The sequence below is a fragment of the Pseudophryne corroboree genome, chromosome 3 (assembly GCF_028390025.1).
Source record: "Pseudophryne corroboree isolate aPseCor3 chromosome 3, aPseCor3.hap2, whole genome shotgun sequence".
Classification (NCBI taxonomy): domain Eukaryota; kingdom Metazoa; phylum Chordata; class Amphibia; order Anura; family Myobatrachidae; genus Pseudophryne; species Pseudophryne corroboree.
In genome coordinates, this window is record NC_086446.1 from 488,705,539 (window position 1) to 488,725,828 (window position 20,290).

Sequence of the window (20,290 nt, forward strand, 5' to 3'; positions counted from 1 at the left end):
TACATGAAAAGCATGTTTTATAGTTTCTGAATGTTAGGCTCTAATTAAAGAACACCGGTTCCCTCCACACTATGCTGGCAGCCATTTTATTGGCAAAGTCAATGTTTCTGAGGATGTAGCCTCTCACTTAAATAGAGACCAGTGGCAGGCTCGTCATAAATTACTAAGGGGGCTGCTGTGCTGCCGGATTTATGAAGACTGACCACGGATGCTAACACCATCTCTAGATGGTATTAGCTTATAGTTGCCTGCAGGCTACCTTTCACAGGTGCTTTCGTGAGAGGGATCTGTGGGCATAAGCACAGCAGCACAGCTGAGATGGCCAAAGGAGGAAATAATGTGATCACAATATTATCACATTACTTCTCACTGATTTCTCTGGCATTTAAAGAGGAAATCTGTTCTGCACATTTGCAGAATGGATTTCATCTTTCTTGTCCGGACCCCAGCAATGATGTAGCAGTCTTCTGTGCTGTCCAAATGGCATTCTGGAACACAAGCGCCAATTACAAAAGCACCAAGAGGAGAACTTCAGTTCCTCCATTAGCACTATTACGCTGATCTCTGTGCATTCTCAGTCCTCCTTGTGGCTTACTTTGCTGGGCTCTGCATTAGGGCGAGGGGTAATGCCACTGAAGGGTGATCTACTGCTATGGGGAGTTGGGGAGGTAATGTACCAAAAAGATGTATTGCCATTGGAGGGATGAGGGGTACAGTATTTCAAAAGCGAAACGTGGCGCTGGGGGTGGGCATTAGACACTGGTGGGTGGGGGTTTATGCAGTTAGGGATCTAATACCACTAGGGGCGTGCAGGGTGTTGGCACTAGGTAATCTATTGCCACTAATAGGGTGATGGTTAGGTCGACACAACTTAGGTCGACAGTCATTAGGTCGACCACTGAAGGTCGACATGATCAGTAGGTCGACATGGTCATTAGGTCAACATGTGCTAGGTCGACAGGTCAAAAGGTCGACATGAGTTTTTCACTTTTTTAATTTTTTTTTTTTTTTTTTCCATACTTGATCCACGTGGACTATGTTTGGAATGGTAACTTGTTTCGAGCAAAGCGAGGCACCTTGCTCGAAGCATGGCGAGCGAAGTGAGCCATGCGAGGGGACACGGTGCACTAATTGGGGTTCCGGTCACTTTACGAAGAAAACAAGGCGAAGAACAGTCAAAGAACCCATGTCGACCTTTTGACCTGTCAACTTAGTACATGTCGACCTAATGACCTGTCAAAGTCGAAAAATATCATGCTTCACATTGCCTTGTACTAACCCCAATGCACATGCCCGCTGCTCGTGCATATAGTCTGCTGTACGTGCACATGTCCGCAAATTGCGTACGCTCGCTCCGGCGAGTACGCGCGGTATATGCGTATTTACGGTAGAGTTTATGAGCTTGTAGCGGGCGACTCGTTTATAGTATATTTAACCCACATAGTGTGTTTTGTAGGTAATATTCCCTTTAATAATATCTGTAAGTATGGTTAATGTAAATGGTTCACGGACTTGGGAATTCCTCTTTTCATGATACGAAGGGTCTGACACAGGTTGAACAGTGGTGTCTGGTACCTAACTGAAGAGTATTTTATCAGGAATATTCCGGTGTTGGTTAGGAAGAGATTAATCGCTCCTGCGTATAGTTATGATTAAAAGTAGTTTATGGACATTTACTGTATTTACAGTTCATTATCCATGCGGCGGGAATCCTGAGGATACCTCCCACCTTAGCAGTTTGAAATAGTCACAGCCCACCTGTTCAAATCCACCTATGACCTTTTGTTATAATGCAGGGGGACATTCCTGTGTCCAATGAACAATAAGATTGTAGGGCCCTTTGTAGTGTACTGTATGTTGTGTATATAAGGCAGCCAGCCTGGGCCAGCTCACTCACTTCTCTCCACAAAGGTTTTCATCATTGACTAACTGAGAGCTGGTTTCCAGGACTGCGCTAGCGATCATTCCCACGTGTGTAATTTTCTCAGTGACCATCTTTGTTCTCCGCCTGTGTTAGCCATTTACTCTTTCTCTTTGTATGTTATTGTTTGCGATTGTGCCGCTATTGTATATTTATGTATAGTTATTCTGTTTAGGTATTAATGTTAGTTTTGTAGTGTATAAGCTGTAACTGTTTTCCCCTTTTTACATACTAAAATCATCTAGATAAAGGTTTTGGAACCTTACAAGGTATCGTGTGTTTATCATTACATTGCTAAGGGTATACTGAGCGTCTCAGTCACTCAAACAGCTTTTATATTAACAAGGTTAAGAAGCGTTATATCATTACAGTATTGCAGTACTAAGGTTTACAGTATAAGCATATTCTGTGTTTAAAGTTTATAAAAGTACTGTCTGTGTGTACGCTCGCTGTGTGTATTCCGTACACTCAGCGCAGCGTGTGTACGTAACTTGCATACCACGTGCGAGGTCTTTGTACGCAAATAGCGTACAGAGTGCGTAGCACGTGCACGTGGTTCAGCGGCCATTACGGCTTGAAGGTATTAGTAAATAGCTTGTGTTATAAGATAAATAGTTAGCTTTATCAATTGAGGGCTCGTCCGTCCTCCACATATCCGCACTAGCGAACACAAGCAGACTTTATCTGTCAGCAAAGGGCGGGAAGGTAGTATCCCTTTGTATCCGTGTTGGTGGTTGGGGATACGGTAGTGCTGATCAGATAAGCGTCTGCTTCGCTTAGTTGTAGGAGTGCTGGTGGAATCCGGAACCGGAAGATAAGAACAGTACACTATTGTCTTTTAAAACTATATTTCTGTTTTGATACACATTGCGTACGAAATACACGCACACACCTGCATTTTCATTTGTGTACGTTCACATATCTCACTTTCCTGTTTGCCATTTATCATTGATAACGTGCTGAGAAAGATTTGTTGCTATTTGTAGTTAAAAGTAAAATTAATACGTAAGGGAGTAATTTGTAAAACACGCACACGGCCTTGCCTAAGATACAAGGGAGATCTGTGTGGTGCTCGGTAAATGATTATAGTTAAATATCATTTGCATTGATAGAAACGTGTTACTTGTGTTACTGTGGACGTGTCTGGCCTGTGTACACGTGTCCCTAACAAAGGGCGGGACAAGCGTACGCGACGCAAAGGACGATACACGTAGCATATATTACGCAACGGAGCGTATGGGTACGCCCACTTAATACAAATCACACGATAGTATTGTTTTAGTAGGCGATACGGAGGCAACGCGATAATAGCGCAAGTTAATCTCAGTGTCCAAAATTTTAATCCTTCTCTAGTTGCAACTCCTCTGGGACTAGCCTGTGTTACTGCATGAAAGGAATTTTCTGTACAGAAAAGAAAGTAAAGAGTATATGAGGTGAAAGAGTGTGTGCATATATATATAAGTTTCTCATTTTGGTTGGAACCTAGGAAATCGAGTTCTCGTAGAGGTACATCCGTGCGAGTGATAGCACGTGGTGGCTTGGGAGGCATCCCTTGTTAGTCTTGTAATAATAAGAATTTACTTACCGATAATTCTATTTCTCATAGTCCATAGTGGATGCTGGGACTCCGTAAGGACCATGGGGAATAGCGGCTCCGCAGGAGACTGGGCACAAAAGTAAAAGCTTGAACTAGCTGGTGTGCACTGGCTCCTCCCCCTATGACCCTCCTCCAAGCCTCAGTTAGGATACTGTGCCCGGACGAGCGTACATAATAAGGAAGGACATTGAATCCCGGGTAAGACTCATACCAGCCACACCAATCACACCGTACAACCTGTGATCTGAACCCAGTTAACAGTATGATAAACGAAGGAGCCTCTGAAAAGATGGCTCACACAATAATAACCCGAATTTTGTAACAATAACTATATACAAGTATTGCAGACAATCCGCACTTGGGATGGGCGCCCAGCATCCACTACGGACTATGAGAAATAGAATTATCGGTAAGTAAATTCTTATTTTCTCTAACGTCCTAAGTGGATGCTGGGACTCCGTAAGGACCATGGGGATTATACCAAAGCTCCCAAACTGGCGGGAGAGTGCGGATGACTCTGCAGCACCGAATGAGAGAACTCCAGGTCCTCCTCAGCCAGGGTATCAAATTTGTAGAATTTAGCAAACGTGTTTGCCCCTGACCAAGTAGCTGCTCGGCAAAGTTGTAAAGCCGAGACCCCTCGGGCAGCCGCCCAAGATGAGCCCACCTTCCTTGTGGAATGGGCTTTTACAGATTTTGGCTGTGGCAGGCCTGCCACAGAATGCGCAAGCTGAATTGTACTACAAATCCAACGAGCAATCGTCTGCTTAGAAGCAGGAGCACCCAGCTTGTTGGGTGCATACAGGATAAACAGCGAGTCAGATTTCCTGACTCCAGCCGTCCTGGAAATATATATTTTGAGGGCCCTGACTACGTCCAGTAACTTGGAGTCCTCCAAGTCCCTAGTAGCCGCAGGCACCACAATAGGCTGGTTCACATGAAACGCTGAAACCACCTTTGGGAGAAATTGAGGACGAGTCCTCAATTCTGCCCTATCCGTGTGAAAAATCAGGTAAGGGCTTTTATAAGATAAAGCCGCCAATTCTGAGACACGCCTGGCTGAAGCCAGGGCTAACAGCATTACCACCTTCCATGTGAGATATTTTAATTCCACAGTGGTGAGTGGTTCAAACCAATGTGATTTTAGGAACCCCAAAACCACATTGAGATCCCAAGGTGCCACCGGGGGCACAAAAGGAGGCTGTATATGCAGTACCCCTTTGACAAACGTCTGGACTTCAGGCACTGAAGCCAGTTCTTTTTGGAAGAAAATCGACAGGGCCGAAATTTGAACCTTAATGGACCCTAATTTTAGGCCCATAGACAGTCCTGTTTGCAGGAAATGTAGGAAGCGACCCAGTTGAAATTCCTCTGTAGGGGCCTCTTTGGCCTCACACCACGCAACATATTTTCGCCAAATGCGGTGATAATGTTTTGCGGTTACATCCTTCCTGGCCTTTATCAGGGTAGGGATGACTTCTTCTGGAATGCCTTTTTCCTTCAGGATCCGGCGTTCAACCGCCATGCCGTCAAACGCAGCCGCGGTAAGTCTTGGAACAGACAAGGTCCCTGCTGGAGCAGGTCCTTTCTTAGAGGTAGAGGCCACGGGTCCTCCGTGAGCATCTCTTGAAGTTCCGGGTACCAAGTCCTTCTTGGCCAATCCGGAACCACGAGTATAGTTCTTACTCCTCTCCTTTTTATGATTCTCAGTACTTTTGGTATGAGAGGCAGAGGAGGGAACACATACACTGACTGGTACACCCATGGTGTTACCAGAGCGTACACCGCTATTGCCTGAGGGTCCCTTGACCTGGCGCAATATCTGTCTAGTTTTTTGTTGAGACGGGACGCCATCATGTCCACCTTTGGTTTTTCCCAACGGTTTACCATCTCTTGGAAGACTTCTGGATGAAGTCCCCACTCCCCCGGGTGAAGGTCGTGTCTGCTGAGGAAGTCCGCTTCCCAGTTGTCCACTCCCGGAATGAACACTGCTGACAGTGCTATCACATGATTCTCCGCCCAGCGAAGAATCCTTGCAGCTTCTGCCATCGCCCTCCTGCTTCTCGTGCCGCCCTGTCTGTTTACGTGGGCGACTGACGTGATGTTGTCCGATTGGATCAATACCGCCTGACCCTGAAGCAGGGGTTTTGCTTGACTTAGGGCATTGTAAATGGCCCTTAGTTCCAGAATGTTTATATGAAGAGATGTTTCCATGCTTGACCACAAGCCTTGGAAAGTTTGTCCCTGTGTGACTGCTCCCCAGCCTCTCAGGCTGGCATCTGTGGTCACCAGGATCCAATCCTGAATGCCGAATCTGCGGCCCTCTAGTAGATGAGCACTCTGCAGCCACCACAGAAGAGACACCCTTGTCCTTGGCGACAGGGTTATCCGCTGATGCATCTGAAGATGCGATCCGGACCATTTGTCCAGAAGATCCCACTGAAACGTTCTTGCATGGAATCTTCCAAATGGAATCGCTTCGTAAGAAGCCACCATTTTTCCCAGGACCCTCGTGCACTGATGCACTGACACCTGGCCTGGTTTTAGGAGATTCCTGACTAGCTCGGATAACTCCCTGGCCTTCTCCTCTGGGAGAAACACCTTTTTCTGGACTGTGTCCAGAATCATTCCTAGGAACAGGAGACGTGTCGTTGGAATCAGCTGCGATTTTGGAATATTTAGGATCCACCCGTGCTGACGTAACACTAACTGAGATAGTGCTACTCCGACTTCTAACTGTTCCCTGGACCTTGCCCTTATCAGGAGATCGTCCAAGTAAGGGATAATTAAAACGCCTTTTCTTCGAAGAAGAATCATCATTTCGGCCATTACCTTGGTAAAGACCCGAGGTGCCGTGGACAACCCAAACGGCAGCGTCTGAAACTGATAATGACCGTTTTGTACTACAAACCTGAGGTACCCTTGGTGAGAAGGGTAAATTGGGACGTGGAGATAAGCATCTTTGATGTCCAGAGACACCATATAGTCCCCTTCTTCCAGGTTTGCTATCACTGCTCTGAGTGACTCCATCTTGAATTTGAACCTCTTTATGTAAGTGTTCAAGGATTTTAGATTTAAAATTGGTCTCACCGAGCCGTCCGGCTTCGGTACCACAAACAGCGTGGAATAATACCCCTTTCCCTGTTGTAGGAGAGGTACCTTGATTATCACCTGCTGGGAATACAGCTTGTGAATGGCTTCCAAAACTGCCTCCCTGTCGGAGGGAGACTTTGGTAGAGCAGACTTCAGGAACCGGCGAGGGGGAGACGTCTCGAATTCCAGTTTGTACCCCTGTGATACTACCTGCAGAATCCAGGGGTCCACTTGCGAGTGAGCCCACTGCGCGTTGAAATTTTTGAGACGGGCCCCCACCGTGTCCGAGTCCGCTTGTAAAGCCCCAGCGTCATGCTGAAGACTTGGCAGAAGCAGAGGAGGGCTTCTGCTCCTGGGAAGAGGCTGCCTGGTGCAGTCTTTTTCCTCTTCCTCTGCCCCGGGGCAGAAATGAGTGGCCTTTTGCCCGCCTGTACTTATGGGAACGAAAGGACTGAGTTTGAAAAGACGGTGTCTTTTTCTGCTGAGAGGTGACCTGGGGTAAAAAGGTGGACTTTCCGGCCGTTGCCGTGGCCACCAGGTCCGATAGACCGGCCCCAAATAACTCCTCTCCTTTAAACGGCAATACTTCCATATGTCGTTTGGAATCCGCATCCCCTGACCACTGTCGCGTCCATAACGCTCTTCTGGCCGAAATGGACATAGCACTCACTCTTGATGCCAGGGTGCAAATATCCCTCTGTGCATCACGCATATATAGTAATGCATCCTTCAAATGCTCTATAGTCAGTAATATACTGTCCCTATCCAGGGTATCAATATTTTCAGTCAGGGAATCCGACCACGCCACTCCAGCACTGCACATCCAGGCTGATGCGATTGCTGGTCGCAGTATAACACCAGTATGTGTGTATATACCCTTCAGGATATTTTCCAGCCTTATATCCGCTGGTTCTTTGAGGGCGGCCGTATCAGGAGACGGTAACGCTACTTGTTTAGATAAACGTGTGAGCGCTTTATCTACTTTAGGGGGTGTTTCCCAACGCGCCCTAACCTCTGGCGGGAAAGGGTATAGTGCCAATAATTTATTAGAAATTAGCACTTTTTTATCGGGGGAAACCCACGCTTTATCACACACCTCATTTAATTCATCTGACTCAGGAAAAGCTACTGGTAGTTTTTTTACTCCCCACATAATACCCTTCTTTGTGGTACTTGTAGTGTCAGAAATGTTCAATGCCTCCTTCATTGCCGTGATCATGTAACGTGTGGCCCTACTGGACATTACGTTTGTCTCCTCACCGTCGACACTGGACTCAGTATCCGTGTCTGGGTCTGTGTCGACCCACTGAGGTAACGGGCGTTTTATCGCCCCTGACGGTGTCTGAGACGCCTGGACAGGTACTAATTGATTTGTCGGCTGTCTCATGTCGTCAACAGTTTTTTGTAAAGTGCTGACATTGTCACGTAGTTCTTTAAATACAACCATCCAGTCAGGTGTCGACTCCCTAGGGGGTGACATCACTAACACAGGCAATTGCTCTGCTTCCACATCATTTTCCTCCTCATACATGTCGACACAATCGTACCGACACCCAGCACACACACAGGGAATGCTCTGATAGAGGACAGGACCCCACTAGCCCTTTGGGGAGACAGAGGGAGAGTTTGCCAGCACACACCAGAGCGCTATATATATATATAGGGATAACCTTATATAAGTGTTACTCCCTTTTATAGCTGCTGTTTATAATTTAGCTGCCAATAGTGCCCCCCCTCTCTCGTTTTTACCCTGATTCTGTAGGGACTGCAGGGGAGAGTCAGGGAGCCGTCCTTCCAGCGGAACTGTGAGGGAAAATGGCGCTTGTGTGCTGAGGAGATAGGCTCCGCCCCTTCACGACGGCCTTATCTCCCGCTTTTTTCTGGAAAACTGGCAGGGGTTAAATACATCCATATAGCCCAGGAGCTATATGTGATGTATTTCTTTTGCCATCCTAAGGTATTTCTGTTTTTTATTGCGTCTCAGGGCGCTCCCCCCCAGCGCCCTGCACCCTCAGTGACCGGAGTGTGAAGTGTGCTGAGAGCAATGGCGCACAGCTGCAGTGCTGTGCGCTACCTTAGTTGAAGACAGGAACGTCTTCTGCCGCCGATTTCACCGGACCTCTTCGTTCTTCTGGCTCTGTAAGGGGGCCGGCGGCGCGGCTCCGGGACCCATCCAGGCTGAACCTGTGATCGTCCCTCTGGAGCTAATGTCCAGTAGCCTAAGAAACCCAATCCACTCTGCACGCAGGTGAGTTCGTTTCTTCTCCCCTTAGTCCCACGATGCAGTGAGCCTGTTGCCAGCAGGACTCACTGAAAATAAAAAACCTAAAATAAACTTTTACTCTAAGCAGCTCAGGAGAGCCACCTAGCATGCACCCTTCTCGTTCGGGCACAAAAATCTAACTGAGGCTTGGAGGAGGGTCATAGGGGGAGGAGCCAGTGCACACCAGCTAGTTCAAGCTTTTACTTTTGTGCCCAGTCTCCTGCGGAGCCGCTATTCCCCATGGTCCTTACGGAGTCCCAGCATCCACTTAGGACGTTAGAGAAAAGAGCATTAGAGTACAGCAGATTAGGAGGTCTACTGTAGACACAGACCAGGAGGTCACAGGCCAGGAGGTCCAGAGATACAGACCAGGAGGTCCAGGTACAGCAGACTAGGAAGTCCGCTAGAGATAGAGTCAAGAGGCACAACTCCGGGAGGGTTGGTGCAATACCCATATAGGCCATCAAGCTCAAGCTGAAAGGAATTCGCAGCCGCAATCATCGATTCCGCTGGTCGTAAGGCGTATAAATAATAGTTATTTATACACAGTGCGACTGTACCGCATGTAATTGTGTGCATTAGTTTGTAACTTGACCCATCACCATTTGCGTACGCTAGTGGGGTCATAAACGCTATTTGTACATTCTAACGTGATTTGTGTAATTTTTTTTATTTTAAGGGAGGTTTGCTGATCACTCAGAAATTCTCCAGCAACTGATATTTACTGGGAAGGGTAAGTGCTCTGCGGATCACACCCACATGTTCCAGTAAATAGAGGTTCAGGTCGCGGGGGCCCTGGGTTGAGTACGCCAGCACTAAGGCAGTGTGTGGGCGTATTGGTCGACGTGGGCGAGTGTGTGAAGGTACTCGGTAAACTTTCACCGTCGGCCTACCCCGGACAACTTGGTTTTTGTAAGGGTTCGCTGAAGACCCTGATTTGAAGGTCAGAGGTAGTGAAAGCAACACCTGCAAAGATGGGGGCCAGTTGTTCAGGTAGGGGGCGATCAACCCTGGTTCAGGTTGATTTAGTAAACCGGCCAATAGGGTCGGCAAGGTATATCATGTGTGAAAAATACGGATCACACACAGAGGTTTTGTGCGATGAATGGGAAAGAATGACTGTGCATGATGGGGAAAAGTTCCCACGAGTAGGCAGTTTTAGTCCTGAGGTGTTACAAAATCTAAGGAGAAGGATATGTCTAATTAAATCTGCGAAGAGACGGATCAGACATTATGATTATTTACAATTATGGCAACAGGAGGGTGAAATACAAAGAGGATTGGCTCAAGCGGCTGGTTCAAACCCTATCAGGAAACTGATAGCCACTGCACCACCACCACCATACATAACAGGAGAGAAAGTGGTTACAGAGAATGGCACACTGGTGTATGATAAACATGCACTTAGTAAATGTATAGATGTTAAGAGTAACGTAAATAAGGTTATTGATGCTAATGTTAACCAGTGCAAGCTGTACCCTGTTTTAAACTTTCCCCAGGATTGCGACCAGGAAGATGAGCCCACCACAATATCGGCACTCTCTCTAGCAGCCACCATACAAGAGACTACAGTGGACACGGCCCAACCAGTAAGAGTAGTATCAAAGGCCCCTAGTGGAGGGACAGGTGAGGTCGTATCAACTGGTAAGTACGGCACTGTACACTATGCAGAAACCATTACACCACATGCTGTAGAATCTACTCAGAATGACGTTATTGAACTTAATCCTGTCAGGGTAATTGCGGTCCCAAATGGGAAAACTGACGCATCGGGAGCCACTCCCGTCAGGAACATCGCCATGCACTGCCCTTTTTCCCGAACAGAATTAAGATCAATGATGTCTGAATTCCCTGATCCTAGGAAAGATCTAGTTGCAAGCCAGAAATACATTAGAGAGCTAGGTAATTCTGCAGAGCCCAATAACAAAGATTGGCGGACACTGCTGAGGGCATGTTTACCCTCCAATGTCGGCTCAGTGAAATTTATCGCTGACTGTAAATTGAATGAAGAGGTACCCCATACGGATGAGTACAACCAAGATAATGTAAAAAGAATCAATCTGCAGTTAGGAGTATATTTCCCAGCCGTTGCTAAGTGGAACAAAATTTTCTCCATCAAGCAAAAAGAGCTGCTGATTATTTTCATCGGGCACTGCAGGAAATGGCTAAGTATACAGGGATAGAAGACATTAAGACAAATGTGAATCATAGAGAAGTAGCAGTTTCTGTGTTAATGGATGGTTTAAAGGAAGTGTTGAGGACGAGGGTACAGACCACCCAACCATGTTGGCGAGGTTTGTCGGTGGCTACTTTGAGAGAGGCCGCTAATGATCATGATCGGAACATCACCAGACACAGGGAGTCGCAGAGTGATAAGCTGATGGCCGTAAGTATACAGGCCCTTACCACAAGGCCAACTCAGCATAAGTCTCAGACCCCTGTGGGTAAGTCAAATGTGGTAGTTTGTTATCATTGTCACAAAGAGGGACATTTTGCACGGGAATATAGATCAAGAAATACACAAAAATCATATCAAACCCCTAGACAACGACATGACATACGAGATTGGGATCAAGGACCGCAGAGACGGAGTTATGAGCCACACGCAGGGGAAACAAGAAGGTATCCCCCAAGAAGAGACTGGCAAGTCTCTGATAATTCCCATTTGCCCCCTTCACAGGTAATAGCTGCCAGTGCGATGCAGGGAGGTCACCACACACCATAGGGGTGGGACCACACCTGTAATCTGCAGCCAGTGAAATTAATTGCGAGTCTTGGAAGTGAACCCGAGGTCACAATTGATGTAGCTGGTAGATCTCTAAATTTCCTTGTAGATACGGGGGCGGCCAAGTCAGTGATAAATTCGACCGTGGGTATGAGAACCACTGGTAAAACAATTCCAGCCATGGGAGTAACAGGAGTAGTACAACACTATCCTTTAAGCAAACCTGCAGAGATTACGATAGGGCCTTTGCATACCAAGCATTCTTTTCTGCTGGCTGCATCGGCTCCGACTAATCTCCTTGGGAGAGATTTACTGTGCAAAATGGGATGTGTCATATATTGTACTCCTGAAGGTGTGTTCTTGGACATACCCGAGAGCCGCGCTCAGGAAGTACAGGATATGCTAGATTCCCCAACAAGATTAATGTCACACACTGTTGTTGTAAATAGGTGTCCGTCCAAGGTAGAGGAAATGATTTCCCAGATACCGGAATCACTTTGGACCAAGGATGGACAAGACACTGGATTGATGGCAAATGTAGCTCCTGTAGTAGTACAAGTAAAAGATGGTAGGATAGCTCCAAAAATCCCACAATACCCTCTGAAGCCAGAGGTGGAGTTAGGAGTTTACCCTGTAATAGAGCGCTTGCTACAACAGGGCATTCTGGTAAGGACGTCCAGCACTGCCAATAGTCCCATCTTCCCTGTTAAAAAGAGTGGGGGGAGGGGTTACAGACTAGTGCAGGATCTAAGAGGGATCAACAAAATAGTTGAGAGTCAATTCCCCGTAGTGCCAAATCCAGCTGTCATCCTTATGCAAATCCCTCCCACTGCCAAATTTTTCACTGTGATTGACCTCTGCTCCGCTTTCTTCTCGGTACCTCTGCACCCTGACAGTCAATACTTATTCGCATTCACATACAGAGGAGTTCAGTACACCTGGACTCGTTTACCCCAAGGTTTCATTGACAGTCCAAGTATTTTCTCACAGGCCTTGCATGATTGTTTACAGTCTTTTCAACCGGAGAGCGGATCAATATTAATACAGTACGTAGATGACCTACTGCTGTGTTCGGATTCGCTCGAATCGTCCCTGAGAGATACGAAACAACTCCTGTTTCATCTTTCAGACACCGGACACAAGGTTTCCAAAGATAAGTTACAATTATGCCAGACCAGGGTAAAATATTTGGGACACTGTTTGACACAAGGACTGAGACACCTCACCGCTGATAGAATTCAAGCAATTAATGACATGACTCTGCCACAAACCCAGCAACAGATAAGAACATTTTTAGGAATGTGTGGGTATTGCCGTAACTGGATCCCAGGTTTTTCCATACTGGCTTTGCCTTTGCAGGAGATGGTCTCATCAAACAAACCAGATCGGATTTCGCACACAGACGAGTCTGAGATGGCATTTGAAAGACTTAAACAGTGCCTAACGCAGGCACCAGCATTAGGTATGCCAGATTATGAGAAACCCTTTGAGCTGTACGGAACGGAGAATGCTGGGTGTGCGGCAGGTGTCTTAACCCAGAAGCATGGTGATGCCAGCAGGCCGGTAGCCTACTACAGCGCTCACCTAGACACGGTAGCGCGATCCCTCCCCACATGTTTGCGAAGTGTTGCAGCGATAGCATTGCTAGTAAGTAAAAGCGAAGATGTAGTCCTAGGACACAACCTCACAATTCATACACCACATGCAGTGTCAGCTTTACTGAATTCTGCCCAAACCAGACACGTCTCATCAGCGCGGTTTACAAGATGGGAATTGGCATTAATGGCCCCGGTAAACATCACCATAAGGAGATGCAGCGCATTAAATCCTGCAACATATCTCCCAGGTGTGCCTGGACAAGCACAAAGGGTGGAGGATGAGAGTGATGGTGAAGGAGGATTTAGTACAGGAGATGACACACATGATTGTATGGAATATTTGACCCAAAATTTCACGGCAAGGCCTGACATCAGTGACAACCCACTGGAAGATGTAGATTTTACTTTCTACACTGACGGTAGTTGTCACAGACAGACGGACTCGGGAGACTTGTGTACTGGATACGCAGTCGTAGATGACCAAGGTACCATAGAAGCGGAACCCCTAGGCCCACCACACTCAGCACAAGTTGCTGAGCTGGTTGCCCTAACCAGAGCATGCGAATTGGCTAAAGGCAAGTCAGCCAATATCTACACGGATTCTAGGTACGCCTTCGGAGTAGTCTATGATTTCGGGGCCCTATGGCGCCTCAGAAATTTCATGACGGCAGCTGGCACACCCGTAGCGCATGCAGCCCACATCAAAAGACTCCTAACAGCGATACAGGAACCCGACAGAGTGGTTGTTATCAAGTGTAAAGCTCACACGTATAGCCAAGACCCGGTATCACTTGGTAACAGCCGAGCAGACGAAGCTGCTAAATCAGCAGCCGGTACCCCCATACAGACAGACATCACACAACTGATGGTATTCAGTACCGTCAATACACAGAAATTGTGTGAAATGCAAAATTTGTGTTCCCCACAGGAAAAGGCAGTTTGGAGGTCAAAAGGATATGGCCTGGAGTCCTCAGGACTCTGGACAGATGAACAGGGTAAGCCAGTGGCACCCAGAGCATACCTTCCAAGTCTAGCGGAAGCGGCACATGGGCTGACTCATCTAGGCAAAGAAGGAATGTGTAAATTGGTAAGAGCTTATTGGTGCGCCCCAGGATTTTCTTCCCATGCGGGTAAAAGAGCGATGACATGTCTCACCTGCTTGAGGAAGAATATCGGAAAGGCAATACCAACAGAGCCATCCCATATCCCTCCTACAGATGGCCCTTTCCAGGTAATACAAATCGATTTCATACAATTGCCACCTTGTAGAAATGTAAAGTATGTATTGGTTTGTATTGACGTGTTTTCAAATTGGGTTGAAGCATTTCCCGCGGCCACAAATACCGCTGTGTTTACTGCAAAGAAAATTGTGCAGGAATTTGTGTGCAGGTATGGTATCCCTAGAATCATTGAAAGTGATAGGGGTACCCATTTTACAGGTGAAGTTTTTCAAGCAATGTGTAAGTTAATGGGAATTAATAGTAAGCTGCATACTCCGTACCGCCCCCAGGCGAGTGCGAAAGTGGAAAGAGTAAACAGCACTATTAAAAACAAATTAAGCAAGGTAATGGCTGAAACAGGATTGTTGTGGCCCGAAGCTTTACCAATCGTATTATACAGCATCAGAACCACTCCCAGGTCCCCTCTTAATCTGTCTCCTTTTGAAATTCTGTTTGGTCGACAACCCCATGTTATGATTAACCCCCAGGATCATTTGAAGTGTAACAATGAAGTAACCGTAAAATATTTGGTTAAGATGAGTAAGCAATTGAGGAATCAGAATGATAATCTGAAGTTGGTGATTCCTGATCTACCAGACAGTAATTGTCATGACATTGAACCTGGGGATTATGTAATGATACAGAATTTTCTACGCTCAGGTTGCCTTATTGACAGATGGGAAGGACCATATCAAGTCTTATTAACCAGCACAACAGCATTGAAGGTTGCCGAGAGGGAGAATTGGGTCCATTCGTCTCATTGTAAGAAGGTTGCTGATCCAGAGAGGTCCCGCGACAAAGAACAGACGGTAGAGGAAATTGTATCGTTAGAGTGTCTGTTTCAGGAAGGTTGAGACGGCACCTGAGCACTGAGAATAATAAGATCGGAGGCAGTTGTCGAGCTAGATTTCTTTTTCCCTTTTGTTGTTTTCTCCACTTCCCATCTCCCTCATTTTCTACCTCCCCCCTTCTCATTCTTCTCCTTTTCATCCTATAAGATGGACTTACCCCAAGAGACTGTGATCCGGATTTTCCTGTTGACCCTGTTGTTAACCAGAGCAGTCTGTTTCGGTGAGAGTACCATGGAGGTCGAGAAGGGGTCTGGAATGGGTTCTGATGACCAGGATGGAGGCGTAGATTTCCAAGAGCAACACAATCACCGAGTAAAGGTGAGTATCAGAAAACGATCTGGTAGCATTGACAATAGAAGGAATTGTGAAGGATTGTTAGCTGAAGAGAACTGCATCTGTAGGCATTGTGACAATATAGTTGAGGATGGGTGCATCAAGAAATGTCAGTCCAGTTTTAATATCAACATGGACCGGCATCCATTGGGTGACTATCACTCCTTAGTGGGTAAAGTGTTAAACCAGACAGACTGTTGGGTATGCTCTCAAGTTCCTCAAGGTCATAGCAAATCAGGACTAGTACCATTCCCTTTAACTGTAGGAGAGGTACTTGAGTTAAGTGGTGGGAGGCCGGTGGACAAGAGGTTTAATATCTCTAGTCCTCCTAGTTTGAAGCTCCACCAATATCATGTGGATAGGTCCTTAGTATGTTTTAACATTTCCAATCCCCGAAAGCCGGGAAATTGGGAAGTGTCATGGAGTAATCAAACCAGGACATTTTCACATAGAGCCGATAGAATGCCCATAGATTCAAAGCTTATACGCCAGATAGCCGACAGTGGAAAATTTTTCCGGTATAGATATACTCTAGGAAGTAGGACCATGCGAGTTGGAGAAGTATCACCAGGATACTGTGCACATATCGTACAACCAGATACGTGTACTAGACAGATGGGAGAATTAGGGTTAGGAGATTTCACATGGAAAGTTTGTAACATGGTTATGTCATACTCCGTCCCATATGTTCTCCCCGATGATGCATATTTCATATGCGGGAGGAAGGCGTATAAGTGGCTTGCCCCAAACTCAGAGGGATTGTGTTACATTGGAAAAGTACTGCCTGAAGTAATGACTGTACCCCATATCAAAATGAAGGACATTCACCGCGGTGCCCAAGCTCCTTATACTCACACTCATTACGAGCACGTCGTTAAAAGGCACCTGATAGAGAGGACAGAGCATCCGGCCTCTGATCTGATCCATGAATCCACCGGGATTCAATTCCTACTCGCGTTGGATATCACTCGTACCGCCCGAGGAGTGATAAACTTTAGGTATATAAACGCACTTGCGAACCTGATAGACAATATCACCGAAATGTATGACGACACGTTCAGGTATACTGGGAGAGAGCTACAAGCCTACAAAACAGAGCTGGTTCAGCATAGGATGATTCTCAATTATCTCACAGCAGTGACAGGCGGGTATTGTGTTACCCTAGCAACTCAATATGGTGTAAAGTGCTGCACGTATATTACAAACAGCACTGAGGAGCCGGCCGAGGTCATAGACCAAAAGATGGATGACATTTTGCAATTGAAGTGGGAGTTTCGAAGGAGGCATAATCTCACTCTCGCTGCTGTGGGTAATGAGCTGACCGGTTGGGTGTCATGGTTGAACCCACGAAATTGGTTCTCTGGTTTAGGAGAATGGGCCCAAGGTATTATCATGGATGTAGGGAAATTTCTCTTGTGTATTCTGGGAGTCGTCATATTGGTTGGTCTGATATTTAGATGCGTTCGGACTTTAACGAAGTGTAAAGGTAGTACCAGAGTGATGAGTCTGAGGAGCGAGGACACTGTAATAACAACAACTAATTTAATTTATGACCCAACGATAGAGACAATGTTGTGATGAAAATGTGACTCCACGGTCCGTTTCTTTCACCCGTTTCTCCTTTGTTTTCCTCCAAGGTACAAAGACATCCGCTTGGAAGAAGAATTTGACAACCTCTCTTATACAGACCACTGATGAACTGTGTCACAGACACCCAATACTTTTAGTGACTTTAACTTTCTACTGGAAACCCAATACTTTAGAGACTGTAATTTTATGGACACTGGAAAAGCTTTTGTTCACCACTTACAGCAAAAGCACCGTGAGACATCAGACAACATGTACATCAGACAAGACATCAGACAAGACCTCAATCGGCGACTGTACATTAAAACTCACATAGTTTATGACTGCATTTATAACGATTGTTTCTTATCTTCATCCCTACAACCTCCAGGTAGTATCCCACATAGTCGACAGGTGATTCTCACATATTAGCATCCACATACTCTCCCCCTTCATGTATCATCAACTAATGTGCACCCCATTTGTTGTAACCAAAAGCCGAAAAGAGCTCGGTAGAGTTTGACAGCCCATCCACAGACCCTTAATACGGGATAAGAAGGATTCAAATGTATACTTCGCAATACCTCGAAGCTTGATTTAAAACACATACGGCACGATGATACATGACCCCTCAGACATGGATTTCATACACACATGCTTTTACTGTCTCACTAGGTCACATCTTTCCCACCTTCTCCTCTCCTCCCTTTACCCAATCATAAGAAGGTATTTACATGATGACATATATTTTTCTGTTTGAATTGTTTAGGAAGTGGCAGTTATTGATGACTGCCAAAGGGTGGACTGTCAAAGTCGAAAAATATCATGCACATGCCCGCTGCTCGTGCATATAGTCTGCTGTACGTGCACATGTCCGCAAATTGCGTACGCTCGCTCCGGCGAGTACGCGCGGTATATGCGTATTTACGGTAGAGTTTATGAGCTTGTAGCGGGCGACTCGTTTATAGTATATTTAACCCACATAGTGTGTTTTGTAGGTAATATTCCCTTTAATAATATCTGTAAGTATGGTTAATGTAAATGGTTCAGGGACTTGGGAATTCCTCTTTTCATGATACGAAGGGTCTGACACAGGTTGAACAGTGGTGTCTGGTACCTAACTGAAGAGTATTTTATCAGGAATATTCCGGTGTTGGTTAGGAAGAGATTAATCGCTCCTGCGTATAGTTATGATTAAAAGTAGTTTATGGACATTTATTGTATTTACAGTTCATTATCCATGCGGCGGGAATCCTGAGGATACCTCCCACCTTAGCAGTTTGAAATAGTCACAGCCCACCTGTTCAAAACCACCTATGACCTTTTGTTATAATGCAGGGGGACATTCCTGTGTCCAATGAACAATAAGATTGTAGGGCCCTTTGTAGTGTACTGTATGTTGTGTATATAAGGCAGCCAGCCTGGGCCAGCTCACTCACTTCTCTCCACAAAGGTTTTCATCATTGACTAACTGAGAGCTGGTTTCCAGGACTGCGCTAGCGATCATTCCCACGTGTGTAAGTTTCTCTGTGACCATCTTTGTTCTCCGCCTGTGTTAGCCATTTACTCTTTCTCTTTGTATGTTATTGTTTGCGATTGTGCCGCTATTGTATATTTATGTATAGTTATTCTGTTTAGGTATTAATGTTAGTTTTGTAGTGTATAAGCTGTAACTGTTTTCCCCTTTTTACATACTAAAATCATCTAGATAAAGGTTTTGGAACCTTACAAGGTATCGTGTGTTTATCATTACATTGCTAAGGGTATACTGAGCGTCTCAGTCGCTCAAACAGCTTTTATATTAACAAGGTTAAGAAGCGTTATATCATTACAGTATTGCAGTACTAAGGTTTACAGTATAAGCATATTCTGTGTTTAAAGTTTATAAAAGTACTGTCTGTGTGTACGCTCGCTGTGTGTATTCCGTACACTTAGCGCAGCGTGTGTACGTAACTTGCGTACCACGTGCGAGGTCTTTGTATGCAAATAGTGTATGGAGTGCGTTGCACGTGCACGTGGTTCAGCGGCCATTACGGCTTGAAGGTATTAGTAAATAGCTTGTGTTATAAGATAGTTAGCTTTATCAGACCATGTCGACCTATTGTCCATGTCGACCTAATGCATGTCAATCTTCCATGGTCGACCTAATGACTGTTGCCCTAAGTTGTGTCTATCCAACGACCCATACCCGTGCAAGACACCCCCTAGGCGTGTTTTTTCATCAAACACTTCCCTGGCGTGATCGCATCAGAGGTGACCATGCCAGGCTGGGCTTTTCCTGATATGGTCGCATTTGATGCGACCAGCTAGATACGGCCACTGGGCGGTGGCTGGAAGTTGATCTTCCAGTAGCTTCCAAACTCAGAGTGACATCCCAGTCCGTCTGCTTCCTTGTTCCTTCCCCCAGTGCCTGCCATGCTGCCAATTACGCTGATCGGAAAAATGTAAAAGAAGCAGTCCTAATCTTGCACCCGGCAGCAGCAGAGAGGAGCAGCTGTCTGGGAAATGTAAAGCCGCCATGGTCGTGATGGTCTTCTTATCATCGATGGCCCGTTATACAGGTATCAACCATTGATGGTCAAAATCACTTTTTTTAAAAAATAAAATCGTGTTGGATAGGTTTTAAGTAGATGTTCTTAAGCTAGATCAATCATAAGCATTTTTTGGAAAAATATTAGCCAGTTACAGTGAGTGGTTAAGTTACCTAAATACATTTTAATTAAGTAAATAAAAAAAGATTACAGCTTTTGATGACTTTTTTTCTTAATAAAATCTTTGTCAGTTAAGTGGTTAAAAAAATCAAATGCTACAAATTTTCTTTTTCTTTTTTTAACAGAAAGCATGCTGAAATATAAAGATGCGTACATTTTCACAAAGCTCCTATGTCACAGTAGAACAGACCATTCAAAAACAGCCATCCTGAACTGTATTTGTTCATCTGTTTTCCATGGACATTAATAGTCAATAAATAGAATTGGAATAACAACAGTGTCAAATCACTCCACTGTCCGTGTGAATGTGGTGTGATAAGGGAGAAGTCTAGTTTACACAAGAATAATTGAGGGAATTCCGGATGGAACACACATTTACAAATTCTGCCAGGGAAACATGCATAGCTGGCAA

At 45.7% G+C, this 20,290-nt stretch overlaps 1 protein-coding gene across 1 annotated transcript in view; it reads left to right on the forward strand.

The window, feature by feature from the left end:
- The window catches only part of ANKRD40 (ankyrin repeat domain 40), a 141,597-nt gene extending 121,521 nt beyond the window's left edge, over positions 1 to 20,076 (forward strand). Inside the window, exon 5 of the mRNA XM_063960915.1 lies at positions 20,004 to 20,076. Within this exon, the coding sequence (XP_063816985.1) occupies positions 20,004 to 20,015 (12 nt within the window). The 3' untranslated portion in view covers positions 20,016 to 20,076. The remainder of the gene's footprint in view (positions 1 to 20,003) is intronic.
- Positions 20,077 to 20,290: the final 214 nt, after the last annotated feature.